The sequence below is a fragment of the Onychostruthus taczanowskii genome, unplaced genomic scaffold (genome assembly GCF_017590055.1).
Source record: "Onychostruthus taczanowskii isolate IOZ18803 unplaced genomic scaffold, ASM1759005v1 scaffold160, whole genome shotgun sequence".
In the NCBI taxonomy this organism is placed as follows: domain Eukaryota; kingdom Metazoa; phylum Chordata; class Aves; order Passeriformes; family Passeridae; genus Onychostruthus; species Onychostruthus taczanowskii.
This window is the reverse complement of record NW_024498796.1, coordinates 284,625-299,191: the sequence shown is the minus strand read 5'-3', so window position 1 is coordinate 299,191 and position 14,567 is coordinate 284,625. Positions and strand designations below refer to the sequence as shown.

The 14,567-nt window shown below is 39.1% G+C and overlaps 1 protein-coding gene across 4 annotated transcripts in view; it reads left to right on the top strand.

Annotated features, from left to right (window-relative positions):
* Positions 1-14,567, top strand: part of PTCH1 (patched 1) — a 67,499-nt gene that overhangs the window by 14,592 nt on the left and 38,340 nt on the right. For all 4 annotated transcript variants that reach the window (XM_041399467.1, XM_041399466.1, XM_041399465.1 and 1 more), the window contains exons 3-8: positions 8,948-9,137; positions 10,441-10,510; positions 10,623-10,714; positions 12,148-12,346; positions 12,966-13,087; positions 14,392-14,539. In XM_041399467.1, coding sequence (XP_041255401.1) covers positions 8,948-9,137; positions 10,441-10,510; positions 10,623-10,714; positions 12,148-12,346; positions 12,966-13,087; positions 14,392-14,539 — 821 coding nt within the window. The remainder of the gene's footprint in view (positions 1-8,947; positions 9,138-10,440; positions 10,511-10,622; positions 10,715-12,147; positions 12,347-12,965; positions 13,088-14,391; positions 14,540-14,567) is intronic.

Below are 14,567 nucleotides of genomic sequence, written 5' to 3'. Positions count from 1 at the left end.
GAGCGCGGACCTCCGCACTGGGCTCCGTGGTGAAAAACCTCCAGCACGGCCACAGTGGCCCAAAGCAGAAAATAAAAGCCATGCTGAGGGGTGTGCTTGGCCATTTGTTTGGCTTTTTTTGCCGATCTTTCCTGCTTCAGCATAAATCTGGCCATATGGTCGCAGGCTCAGAGTGTCGGCCGGGAATCTCTGAGTGCATCCTGCACAAAGTGAGACGCGCTCTGTCCTGCTCGGTGTGAATGGCGAGCGAGCGATAAAAAATGGGCCTCCTGACAGATGCAGCACGGCCTCGGGAGCTGGTGGCCAGTAAGAAATATCGAGGTGGGGGAAGCTGTGACAGGCAGCAGGTTCAGTGCTGGGGGGAGCGCTGACCTGACCTGATTGTGTCCAGCAGTGAGAGCAGTTCTGCTTCAGTGCAAAGCCATTCAGAAGGAAGCTGCTTAGGCAACAACAGATGGTACAGCAAGCAGCTGGTAGGGAAAACTTGAAAGGAGCTGTACCCTGTGTTGTAACAGGTTCATTCCTTTCATTTTCCTATGTTAATTTTGCCGTTTCCTAAAAGTGCTATTTAGGAAGTGATATCCTCTAAAAGGTTCTGGATGCTGTTTGCATCTGTTTGCATTACTGTTTGCTGTTCCTTTAAAAAAGTTTGCATTCAAATTTTGTGCTACTCTGTGTACAGATGAAATTTGTGCTATCCCAGGAGTGCAGATGAAAAGACCTAAAAATGCTGTATTTAACCACACAGGAAAACAATTACATATTTGAGGAAAGGGCACTGAGAGGTTAAATGAAAAGTTTGGCCTAGAGGAAAGCTGACTGCTGTGGAGCAACACAGCGAATTGTTTGTAACATATTACCCAGCAGAAGCTCTTATTCAACCTAAAGTAACTTAAAGAAATTGTATTCAGCTGTTTTGAGATCCTTAGCTTTAGACCTTGAAGCCCTTTACATACCCTTCTCAGCAGAACTCCTCTAAACCTTGCCACTTCCATGTACAATTGAGGATTTTTACTTGTTATGAAGTGTGCTTGGCTGTTATCTTAAATTACTGAAGAATAAAAATTCAGCTTGCTCCTCTTGGGGTATATACCATTGTGTGACCATAAACTCTTGGGAGAATTGCAATAATCTGTATTAGCTGCTAAAGGCAGTCTCCTTGATACCTAGGAAAAAGCTAAGTCTAAGCCACTTTTGCTACTATTCTTTTGCTATTTGAGCCATAAAATTCAGCAGTTGGGCTTCTCCACTGAAAGCTATGGTTTAGTTGTGACGCAAAGGGACCATGTCTTTGGAAGGAAATATAGTTTGCTCTCCATGCCCATTCATTCCTCGGTTTCTTTGCTGGGGTGGTCAACAAGGATTGTGACAGTGCTGTTTTATAATGTGGACACCTGCCCCATAGGAAATGGACTGAGACCACCAACTCATTTCACGTAAGTTAGCAAACAGCTGTCAGATGGTAAACAACTTGTGGTCACTATTGTTCCTGGCTGGATTAGGAACGGTGACCCAGAGGTGAACAGCTCATATCCTGTTACCAAGGACATGTGTCACAGCTCAGTAAGCAGCCACTGCATTTTATGTTTAATTGAAAAGTTTGAATTGTGATGTACCAGTTTTGCATATTATTGTATGTTTCAAGGCTCATTGCATGTTGGTTTTGCTTTTTTTTCTTAAGTTTGTACTGTTTAATTTGTTCATTTTGGTGTGCTGTTTTTTTTCCCTGCCCTTTTCCACTCTCTCAACCTAGACGGACACAAAGTGAGAAATCAAAATATCTTTTTCTTTAGCAATCTGTTTTACCCAATCAAAAATAATATTTTTCTGCCTATGGGCAATACGGATGTATACATGTAAAAGTGGATTTTAGCTGATTTTTAGAAAGAAAAGGTTTTAGTTCCTAAAATTGCAGGGAAGGTTTCCCACTACAAGCAGCAGCAGCTGTTGTTGGGCTGTCTTCCTGAATATGCAGACAGCTTTGTGTCCTTGTCGCAGCTCTAAACTTTATCATACTGTGACAGAATGAAAAGGCAACTTTGATGTGTGTTTTTATTTTTGCTATTCATAATTGTGTCAGTGTTAACAAAATTTGTAACAGCAACACTGGAGCCATCCCCAGCATGCGTAAGGAGTAACTTAACTGATATCATATGATGGCTTGAGAGATAAAAAGCAGCCTTTTGAAGTGCTTTGTTGTTGGGTGTTTTCTTGTTAGCTTTTTTTTTTTTTTTTTCATTTGTAGTTTTTTATCTCTGCCTCTTCCTACCCCCCCCTGCCCCACCCCCTCATTTTTTTAAAGTAAAAATGAAGAGCCTGGTATTATCTTATTCTCAGTGTGATAGAAATGCTTCATATGGCCATATTGCTTTTACATTATTCTAAAGTCTTTGTCACTAAAGAGATATGTATACCAATTATATCTTCTTGTTGGGATGTGATGGTGTTCTAGGTGGTGTAGTTTTGTTGGACAGCATAGCTGGGGAGAGGGATAAGAGTAGAGTGTCTGCCTGTGTGTTGGGAAGGGAGATGGTAGGGTGCAGGCTGTTTTAACCTGGGCAGGCACAACGGCTGCTCCATGTGCGCTATGCAGATGAAGAAATGTGTATTCAACGAATGCTGTGCAAGAAAACCTAGACAGACACAGCATGCAATTTCTGACTGCCTGTAGTGCAGTGCTCACAGAGATCATGTCTAGTTACATGATTAATATGATATCTTTTTATTGAGCTGCTGCACAGTCCACTGAATGACCATGTAATCTCTTTAAGACGCTGATTGTTAACCACTGTCTTCTAGCTCTCATAAGCTCACCATTTCTCAACATGGTTTTGTGGTAGCTCAATTTCATTCACTTTCTGTGAAGTCTTTATTTTTGCATTATGTTTTTATAATGTAATCCTGATGGATTTATGACAGCTATCCTTAGCATCATTAGATATATCATTACATGTATTAGTATCTCACAGTTGTTAATATGTTCGGAAATCAACCATGTAAACCAATAGCAATTGTGGCTCTACAAGCAGATGTTTTAAAAGTTTAAAGAAGTGGACATTCCAACCAGAACCATTTCTGCTATCAACTAAACTTGGACTTCCAGAAGGTGTTTTGCACTGTCTCCCAGTAAATGGTTTTGCCTGTCAGGCCTAAAGAATGATAATTCTGAGGAAGGTGTTGTCTTCCCTGCTCTTCTGTCAGGATTCTGACTTAAACTGTCCATGTGCAGAAAAACTATATTCTGTTGCTGACAAAGAGCAGCACCAGACAAGCTCAAACATCTGAGAGAACATGAAGACAGAACTCCCTAGAGAGCAACAGGAAGCTTTAAATCAAAAGGCCATTATTTTTCCGTGCCCAGTAAGAGACAGGATAATTTTCATCTATCTGCTGTAGAACTTCAATTCTTTATATCAGTTTCCTTATAGGAGGTTTCAACCCTTTGTGAATAGTATTTGGCTGCTCTGGTTTTTTCTCATGAGATCTGTGTTCTTTATCAGTAAAAATGGAGATTGTCACTGGTGCCATTAGGTACTGCTTTCTGCCCTGTGACATGTGTGAGTGCTTGTGATGGTGGTACCCAGTCAGGATGGGGAAGCAGAGCTGTGTCTCACGGCCTTATCCCTCTGTCATTGTGATGGACTGAAACTAGCTTCATTGCTTAGTGTTTGAGTAACACCTGTACACACGTTACAGAGATTCCATGAGGAATTGGTATAGAAGAAAGCCCATAATGGCAGTCAAAGCTGAGGGAGATGGGCTGTGCAGGGTGTCAGGGAGAGAGGTATGAAGTCCCTTTCTGGTTCCCATCCTGGCAGAGAGAGTGCTTAAGGGTGAGAAGGCAGGGTGGAGGCAGGATGTCCGTTCTCCATGTAAGTCTAGCATCTTTCTCGGTATGCTGCTGCTTTTTGGGATGGTTGGTGAAGGCTGAGACCCAGGTGAATACATTGGAATATTATTCAGTCTTTGTATGTGATCACTGGATTGTAAGGGAGTTTTATCTTGTATACCTCCTGCTGTACTGGTTACAGGTATTGCAAATTGTAGGAGTTCCCTGCCTTGGCTATTGCCATAAAATAAGCACTGCGAGGGATACTTATCTATATGCCTGATTTATCAAAAAGATCAGCATCTTTCAAAGACACAAAACAAAAACATTGTTTGTGTGAGATGTCTGTGACTATTAGAGGTATGATTCTGTTGCTTTGAGTTTTCGCTGGCACAAGGTTGCTGAATTGCTCTAATGCTACACATTTACAGTCCTGGAAAAAATTAAAAAAGTGGTGTTGTTCAAACAAAGCAGAACTCTGTCTGCCCCTCACGTGCTCAAATGGAAACACCTTGAGGCCCAGAGTCTTCAGAAGGGAGGTTCTTCAGAAAATTGTTTGTGTACCTAAAGCTTGTCTGAGAACTTAGGCTCCAAAACCAGTATGTATTTGTGAGAAACTTGGCTTTGGTTTCTCAAAGTCTGTCCTCCACATTGGTAGGCAAACATTTTATCCCAAATGTTTGTCTCTCAGAAATGTTCTTTTCTAGAGAGAGCTTGCCGTCTACCAAGCTACTGGTTGCGTGGTAGTGCACAAGGTAACTATTGAGTGGTTAATAGAGGTAGTGTTCATGTCCAAGAAAAATAAAGAAACCTCGGGCTATGTGATGCAATTCCAGTAACCTGAAATGAAACATTGTAAGACACTCTGAAAAATAAGTATTTAATGCCTTCAGAGCCACTGGACAGTAAATTAATAAGCAGTGACTTCTGGCTATGTTGGCTTGATCTAGCATTGATCTCTAAGTGTGACAGAGGTCAAATTTATTCCTCAGGCTACTTGGTGTAGAAGGGACTGCAGTGATCGATTCCAGATTCTTTGTAAACATATTGATATAATGCCATGTAAATTTTGACTTTGGTTGTGAGAAAGGCGTAGATAGGACTGACATTCTCAGTGGAATGAGCACATAAGCTGAATGACACAGGAACTTTAAAATGGGTACTAAGTCAGTGGAAAGAATGTGTCAAAAATTGTGCCAATGAAAACAATCACAGTCTTATTCTTACATCACTGAAGGGTGTATCAGTGTTATGCACCAGTCTTAGTGCAAATTACCTTGACTAGCTTCTGTTCCAGCTGGTGGGGAGGCTCAGGAGGAGCAGCAGTGTCTTTCATGGTGTAGGCTGCTGACTTGCTCAAGGCAGATGTGGAGTGTTCTGGCAAAGAGCTAAGAGGGAAGACTGTGGATATCAGAGAGAGTGGGGAGGAGGAAGACACTTTCCTCTTCTCTGGAAAAAACCCAGCTTTTTAATAACTAACCCTCAGCAGTAGAGATGCTGTCAGTTACACTGTTTCATGTTGAGCAGTGGCCTTCAAATACATCCTTGAGAATTAGAAACAGATACATTAAATGCAAAATAATGCCAGGACACTGGTATTACTGCTTTGCTGTGGTTTTTTTTCCTTAAAAAAAAAAAAAAATTGTAGCTAAATCACACCAATGGCATGGTATCTCGTTTTTTGTAGGCAGACACCCATGACACTGCGGGAAGGGTAGTGTACAAGCCACTGCACTGTCTTTTCACCAGTCATGAGACTCTGCGTTGACCTGTTACTTAAGTCATCTTTTGATTATGGGAATTTTTGCCACTAACTCAGCCATCTACGTACTTAATCATAAGGAATCATGTAATAAAAGGCTAGAATGCCATCAAGTGGCTTTTGGTATATCAAAAAAGGACAGTGATATGTGGATTTTTTAAATCAGAATATTAAAGTGAGATGGTTTTGTCTGTCTGATATGAAAAAGAATTGGAAGTATGTATGCCATACATAAAATTTCTGTTAGTAGCATTTTGAGTGTAAAATGTTGCTGTCACCAAGCAGAAGAAAACAAAGTTCATTAAGGAAAACCATGAAATACCAGCATTTTGTTCATTGATCATATTTTCCATTATATTGTTGGTCCTGTGCTGTGGAAATATTATCATGACTATATTACCTTTTTTTTTTTAACAAGTGTAAGGAATGAATTCCTGCAGAATGTGTGAGTTTTGCAGATAATATATATATCCAGCACAGTGGCTTTAGTACATTTCCATGACATTTTGCCATTTCCTAAGTTTTTGTACTACTTGTGAATAATCTGGGGGAAAAAAAAATGGCAACGAGAGTCCTTGATTTTTAAAATAATGCCTCTTCAGCTAATTGTGCTGATTGTGTAGGTTGAAGATATGTGAGTATGGCAGGCTCCAATGATCTTTGCATACTTTTAATTGAAATAAATTGAAGCATAATCGGCAAAAACTTCCTTTCTTCTTCTTTTTTTTTTTTTGTTTGTTTTTTTTTTTGTTTGTTTTTTGTTTTTGTTTTGTTTTGTTTTGTTTGTTTTTTCATTCCCTTTTGCTCTGTTTTACTCCTAATATGTTGAAAGACCACTGATGTGTTCACTTGCTTCTGGTCTGTCCATATGTTTTAACATAATCTGGTTTTGCAGATGAAAATTCTGTCAATGTACATTTATGATTTTTTTTTGGTACCTGCTACATTGTATAAAATATTTGCAGTATTTGGAGTTACTTTTACTATGTTTGGCTGAAGAAATGTAGATAAAGGACCCATCAAAGGAATAGTTAAATGGTATAATGCCTTAAGAAGAATGTGAAGCAGATCTGCTGGTGGGTTCTGGAATTTGTGCCCAGCTTCTTGGGTGGTTTTGCTGCTCCTAGTTGCAATGTTAGAAAGGGGAAAAAAACCAGCTTCTGTTCTGATGACTGACTTGCATGATGCAATTTTGATTAGCTAGATCTGCCTTGTTCAGTGAAGTTAACATCGTTGGACAGGACCTTGATTAGGAAGGGATCATCTCTGTTGATAGTAAACAGTTGGTCACTTTCAGCTGATACGAGAATGATGCTCTTTGTCTTGCATTAAGTATGATTTGTTGGTTCAAGTTCTGGTTAAATTCAAAAGGAAAGTGGGTGGAATGGCAGAGAATATAGTACCAGGAGCAGAAGTTTATGGTAGACTCCCCAGTCCTCATAACATTGGGGCTTTATTGTCTTGACTGGCATTGAGAGACCAAAGAGGGAGAGAGTCACTTTATCTTTGAAGCACTTGCAGTGTAAAGGGTTGTGAAAGAAAGGTCTGGTTACAAAACATGCAGATTAGGATAACTCTGCTCCCCTATTTCCCATATTCCTGGAAGATGAAGTAAAATTCAAGTATCAAGGACTACTGATCGGTGGAATACTGTGGAAAGACAGCAGTGAGCATAAACCTGGGGCTGATGAATGAAAGTATTTTTAGAGTTTAAATCTTGATAAGAGTTAGCAGTAGCATTTTGTTACCATGAAATGCAGTCTCAATCATAGTATGTCCTGTCACTGTAGTAAGAGTGATGTTAAAAAGTTCTAAAGGGATTCTAGGTAAAAGGTTGTACTTTGATTTGTTTTGTTTTGTTTTGCGTACTGTGAGCTAGTCTCTGTTCCATAGTATAAAGGAGGTAATCCCACATGTGGCAGGCTGAAAAAAAATTAGGTGTGTTGTGGAAACACTTATTTCTTCAAAGAATTCTTGAACAAGAAATTAAGCAATGCTTCGTGCCAGAATGTCTGTATGGTTTAATTGTTGATGGTCTCATTCTGACAGCTTTATGCATGCAGGGGCCCAGCTTCTTGCCTGGTGGTCGTTTTAGCCCCAGGGGTGTTGCGGGTGCGTTGAGGGCCTAAGTGATTGAAAAAGGATGTCCCTGCTCAGGCTCAGGAATCTCATCTCCCACTCTGCCAAGTGGTTATGGATCCGTCTTCTGTTATATGACCTAGGAAGAAATAAATATATGTGCTTGATTTCTGTTCACACTGTTGAAAACTAAACTTTGGCAGTAATTCAGATCACCAGTGTCAAGCTTACTAGGACTGAAAAAAATGTAACAAATTAGACCAGATCTGTAGCTTGGATTTACATTCTTGTCCTCCTCATCTGGATGTGGTCTTGATTCAGCTAATAGGCTGAATTAATTGACGTTGCCTCCCACATGCATTGGCTAGAGTAACTACAGGGAGGTATATGAAGTGTATGAACTCTAGCTGGCTGGGGCTTTTGTACAAGGGAAGACAGTTTTCTAATCTTATGCAATGTTTTCTGGCAAGGCAAATTGTGTATAGCTCCCTCTAGAGCCTGTCGACTCTGCAATGTCCCTCTGCCTCTTTTTTTCTTTTTCTTTTTTTCCTCACCATGTTTTAATGTGGAGCACACCGTTAGGCTCATGTGGGTTTAGAAACAGATGTTGCACATGAGCAATCTCCTGCATCACAGCACATTCAGCCAGGTACTGGGCCACTGGAATAAATTAGCTGTAGACAGAATTTTCTGCTACACTCAAACTGCATCTCTTTATATGAACCTGGCATTTTTTAAGTCTGAAGGAAATACTTCTGCTCACTTACTCTTTCCCATCTCCTTTTTTTTTTTTTTTTTTTTTTTTTTTTTTTAAACCAAAGAGAAACATTTGCCTTCTATCTTTGCCAAATTATTTAGTAGAAGAGTGTAAAATAAAACCATTATCTTGAAATTGCTTTTGGAGCCGACTGTACATACAAATATAAGAAATTGTAACATAGTATTTATTCTGGTCTGCCAGGTAAAGTTTTTCCTTTTTTCTTCCTCATCTTTAATTTTAACACTTGGGATATTGGTTATAATATAGAAAAAACAGAGGCTCCAGTTTATGCATCAATGTTTCAGAACAGTAGCAGTAAAGGTATTGTAATGAAGAATGTGGGGTTTTTTTCAGAGATACTAAAAGTTGTTCTTAGCTTTAGAGTTACACAGTGATCAGTTTGAGAAAGAATAGGCCCTGCACACAGTCAGGATTTTCTGACTGGAGAGTGTTTATCAAGAGAATGCAGAATAAGCAGGTACTGGCTAATACAAAGTCCTTAATATTTATCCATCAGTTGGTGGACGAGTGAGTCAGGAGTTAAATTACACACGGCAGAAGATTGGAGAAGAGGCCATGTTCAACCCCCAGCTCATGATCCAGACTCCACAGGAAGATGGTGCTAATGTACTAACAACAGAAGCACTCCGACAGCACCTTGAGTCTGCACTTCAGGCCAGCAGAGTACATGTCTATATGTACAACAGGTGAGGGGAAAATCAAAAGTTTTCTTGATCATATGTAGTAGCTGAAAAATGGACGCGTGCTTTCCTCAATGTGTTTTTAAGTGGTTAGCCCTACTGAGCCTTTCCCTTGGGGCTGTGTTTTGATTTGAGTGTCACTGGTTTCTGATAGCTTGACACTGTGGCATGATAGCTGTGATAAATTGGCATTTAGCAAGTAAGATGGAGTAAGTGGTGTTACGTGAGGCATGCTACAGCATGCAGCATTTCTTTAGGTAAAGGTATAATGTCTGTGGTCTTAAACGTAGAACCTTATGGATAGGATTCCTAACATTGAAAGTCCTTCCATATTAGAGTTGAATTCAATTGCTAATGTCATAAGGAGGTACATAATGGCTGTGAACAGTGGCAGAGGCTAGTGTTCTTCCAATAGTTTGGCTGTAAAGGGAAATGCAGATGTGTTGGAAATGTTAGTGGGAGGAATAAGAGCTGTTTAATAATATAGACAACAGACTGTGCCTTAAAAAGTGTCTGTGGCCCCATACTGATGGTTGGCAGTTGTGTGTTGTCCAACAGAAAAATAATAATGGTGCACCTCAGTACCTCAGGAAAGCAGCAGCACAGGGCTAGGAGGTCTCCCTGAAAAATGGTTCTGCCAGGGTTACTACTTACACAGTGATGTGCCTAGGAGTCCTGCCTGTGAGGCACAAAGCTCCCTGTCTTTCAGCAGATCTTTTCAGCACACCCGGCTGGTTCCTCCATGAGCTACTGCTGAGTGTCCAGTTATCTTTTACGAAGCTCCTGCCCTAAGTCATTAGAAGTCATGGTAGTAGAAATTGTAATGCAGCCAAAATAGGAAGGCAGGAATCCTAATGGTTTATTTTCTTCTACAAGTATTGGCCTGCTGACTATATTTGAGTCCTCTGAGCTGGAGGTGGCTTTTCTCTTACTGGTGTCACCAAGTGATACCTTAAGTCACAAGCAGTCTCATATAAATGAGACTGACAAAAATACAAGATGTATTTTTGTCCCATTAACATGTGTTGACTAGTGTGTATGTACAAAGGCACATCCCTTATTTTGAATGAGTTTTACAGGGAATATAAAGACAACAACTGAAATAAAGGCTTTTTTTTTTTTTTTTTTTTTTTTTTTGTGTGTGAGGTCTAATATACCTATTTTTAATAACTTTTGCCTTACTCAATTATTTGCTGCTTGAGGCCAGTGTGTGTATATGAGTCACAGTTTTAAATGTCTGTTACATTTTCAAAATTAGCTCTCAGTAATTGTACAAGAAGAAAATATTTGTCCTTCATATTTCTTACAGACAGTGGAAATTGGAACATTTGTGTTACAAATCAGGAGAACTCATCACAGAAGCAGGTTACATGGACCAGGTATGTGTAGCAGGCATTTAATTACAAGATTTGTGTATTTTCATGATTCAGCTTGTGCTGCATAGATTATATTCTTGTGTGACTGTGTTTTTCCTCTTTCTGATTTTGACAGATCATAGAATATCTTTATCCTTGCTTAATTATCACTCCTTTGGACTGCTTCTGGGAGGGAGCAAAGCTACAGTCAGGAACTGCCTATCTATTGTAAGGATGTTTTTTCATAACTTTCTGGTCTGAATGTTTTAAATTGTATACAGTGTTTAAACTGTGTACAGTGTTTCAGTTTCATTTCCATTGTTTATTCAGATTCTGATTTAACAGAAAAAATAAAATATGAAGTGTAGTGTACCTGCATAAAAAGTACGCATGGATTTTTTTTTTTTCATTTAACACAAGGTTTACCTGTTTCTATGAGATTATTTGTAAACCTCAATTTAAATCCTCATTTATTTTTCCTGTGCTGCTAGCATGCAAATTAAAATCTAAATTCTGAGTTGAAGTTTTAAGAATTTTATGCTGTGCCTTTTTTTTTATGCCTGGAACAAAGTTTCTGACGGATTTTTTTTTTTCCCCATAAAATACAAAAACATTGTTTGGCTGGGAGTTTTAGACCTAAGAAAATGTCTTGGGTTAATTCCCAAGTCTTCCTGAGGAATAAAGAACAAATCCTTTGCTTCAGAGATCATTAAAGAAACCATATAGTATCTTTTATGGGTGGTTTCTCACAGTTTACGAGTGTGATATTAGATGTCCTGAGTTCTTTAAAGAGTTAATTGTTAATCTGTGCAGACATTTTCTGTTAATTATGCAAGAGTTAGCATTTGAGTTATTGTTTCTGCCCTTGTTCGCATGTCTCTGCAAAAGCAATTTGCAATGGCCATCTCCTAACCTTTAGTGTACAGTTTTAGATGGGGAAATAAGGGGGTTTGTGTTTTCTGGTTGGGAGATTCAGAATAATGACTTAAGCCTGGTTAAGCAGATACAGTGTGGTTTGAACCACAGAATAAGGCAGTCAAAAGCCTTTCTGGTCTGTCAACATCACAAATTCAGAAGTGGGGGGTGGGAGATGTGACAGTGATAGTGGTGACAGCCATGGTAGCAGGAAGGCTTGATGGTTGATAGTCAAGCTGCCAGGGCATTTGGAGGAGCACAGTATTGTTACAGATAAACAAAGATCAGTTTTATTGATTGATTACATTTGCAAGATGATTATTAGACTAGCAAGAAGTAATCTGATACTATGAGAAAGGCTTTCTTTTCTCAGCCCCTTCTCTTCTGTCCCTTTCCCCTCCCCCCTAATTCTTTGAAGCAGCAGTTGGCTGCTTTTTTGTTATTTAGGTTCTTGATAATTTGTTTGCTTTGTTTGCAAGTGAAAGTATTTTTAACCACCTTTACAAGATAACTTTGTAAGAACCAAGTATTTTCGTTCAAATTGCAACTGGGCTTCAAGAAAAGTACATAAACAAATCTAATTAAAGCTTGCCTTACATTTTATGAAACAGCCTTACCAGAAAAGGTTTTAACTTGTAGCAGAAAATAACTCAGTTATTTGTTCAAACATGAATTTTAAAGTATGTTTATTTCGGAACTTCTTTTGTCTTTTTTCTATGTTCTTTTTCTCCTGGTTGCTCTTGCAGAGGGAAGCCTCCTTTGCAGTGGATCAACTTTGACCCCTTAGAATTCTTGGAAGAGTTAAAGAAAATAAACTACCAAGTGGAGAGCTGGGAAGAAATGCTGAATAAAGCAGAGGTTGGTCATGGTTATATGGATCGACCCTGCCTGAATCCTGCTGATCCCGATTGCCCAATCACAGCTCCCAATAAAAATTCCACCAAAGTAAGATTACTTGTCCTTGTGCTTGTCTTTTCAAGGGAGGCTGGGGGGTGGGAAAGGTGGGGGGGGAAGGTCAAACAGAATAGAAGAAAGTACCATTTTCTTGCAAGTAGTATATAGCTTGTATTCTTGCATGATGTCATTTTTCTGTTCCTATTACCTGCTGTTAGCTCACTGTCATGGATTTTGCCTCGTTGTGTGGTGCAGTGCTTAATCCTGTGCATTTGGGGTGAAAGTACAGTTGTTAGCTGTTGCTGTGGCACTGCAGTGATGTGGCATTTCAGCAAACTGGTGCCTCAGACAGACAATAGCCACTGCTAGAACACAGCTGCTGCTGCACCCCCATGCCATGCAGAAAAGCCTTTCCTCAAGTAGCACCAGTTTTGTTGATTTTTTTGAATTTATATATCCCTTTATCAGTCACGCTAGACTTTGGAGAAATAGCCATCTGGTCAACAAGCACCTAGATGATTTCTTGGCTTCATTCATTGAATGCCTTTCTTCTAGTAGACTACCCAGATGGTCTTTAACATCTATGATTCTAGTTCACTGTGTGTTGAATTAAGGTATGAGTTTATAAAGTTACGAAACCTATTAACTGCTTCTTTATAACTTTTTCTAGCCTCTTGATGTAGCCCTTGTTTTGAGTGGTGGATGCTATGGACTATCAAGAAAATACATGCATTGGCAGGAGGAGCTGATTATAGGTGGTACAATCAAGAACAGTTCGGGTAAACTTGTCAGGTAAAAATATTTAAACAAAATGTCAGTTTTAATTTGTTAGGGTTCATTTTTTGGGACACAGCAGTAGGATGATGCAAACTCTATTGCTCTTCACATGTATTATAAATTTCGCTTCAGGGTGATACATCAGAGCAGAATTTAAAAGAATGCTTTGGCTGTTGTTTAAACATAAGGTGGTGTCATCATTTCCTGCTTCTCATCTCAGAATGATGGTGTATGTCAGTCAGAAAGAAAGCTTTTTACTGGCAGCTTTGTTGTTTAGAATGTATGTGTAAAGCATTGAACAGTGTGTAAAGCACTGAACACCTTTGATCACATTCTGAAATATCATCAAAGGAAAAAGGAAGGAAAATAATGTGAGTAATCTAGTAACTCATTTGACTTCTCTCAGAATTCCAAAATATCCACTGAATGTTTTATTCAGGATCAATACAGAGAATAGTCTATTTTCATGTCCCTGTGTTGTTAATACAGCTTTGAGTAGTAAAACAAACTCAAACCCTTTACTTTAGACTTCTGAACGAAGATGTAGAATGCTGGACTTTAGTGGGGGAATAAAACAGTGTAATTTACTGTTCTGAAAAATGCAGGCCCTACTAAACAAAATGAAGAATAACTTTTTCCAGAGAACTTTTAACCTTTTTAGCATTCACACAATACATTGGTAAGTCTCTCAAGAAAGAGCCAAGTAAGGCAATTCTATTGAAAAAGAAACTGGTTCCTTCTCTTATTAATTAATGGTTCCTTCTTCTTATCAACTAATATGAGCATCTGAAATTGTTGGATGGAGTTGCATACTGTGGAAATTCAGGATGGATTGCCTTTGTGTATTCCCCACAGCTTATTAGGCATGAGGAGTTTATTCTACTACTTCTCTCCAAGGGGTAAAAAAGACCAAGGTCTTCAAATCACATTTTGCCAGCATTTACAAGACCTCATAGCAATAATTTCCTGTGGCATCCTCACAGCAATCTGTCTCATCAAACATGAATTTTAGAACAGATTTGTAGGGTTATATTCTTTTCTCCTGAAACTAATCCTACTGAAAATAGTGTCAAAACTCTTATTAACTTCAGTGAAAACAGATTTAGCCTCAATACTTGCGTGGAGCAGTACAGCTGCACCAGATACACAGTAGAATGATTATACTCTGTTCAATTTTAATACAAGCATATGCCCTATAAAATCAAGAACTCAAGCAAGCTCCTGTCAGAATTGCTTTTGGGACTTCATGCCATGAAAATATTTTCCTGAAAATGCTCAGTTTATGCCTATTTCTCCTCTCTCTTCTCTCCATGTCACAGTGCCCAGGCTTTGCAAACCATGTTTCAGTTAATGACCCCTAAGCAAATGTATGAGCATTTCAAAGGGTATGAATATGTTTCACATATCAACTGGAATGAGGACAAGGCAGCAGCAATTCTGGAAGCCTGGCAGAGGATGTATGTTGAGGTAAAACTGAAAATAACTTAGATACTAT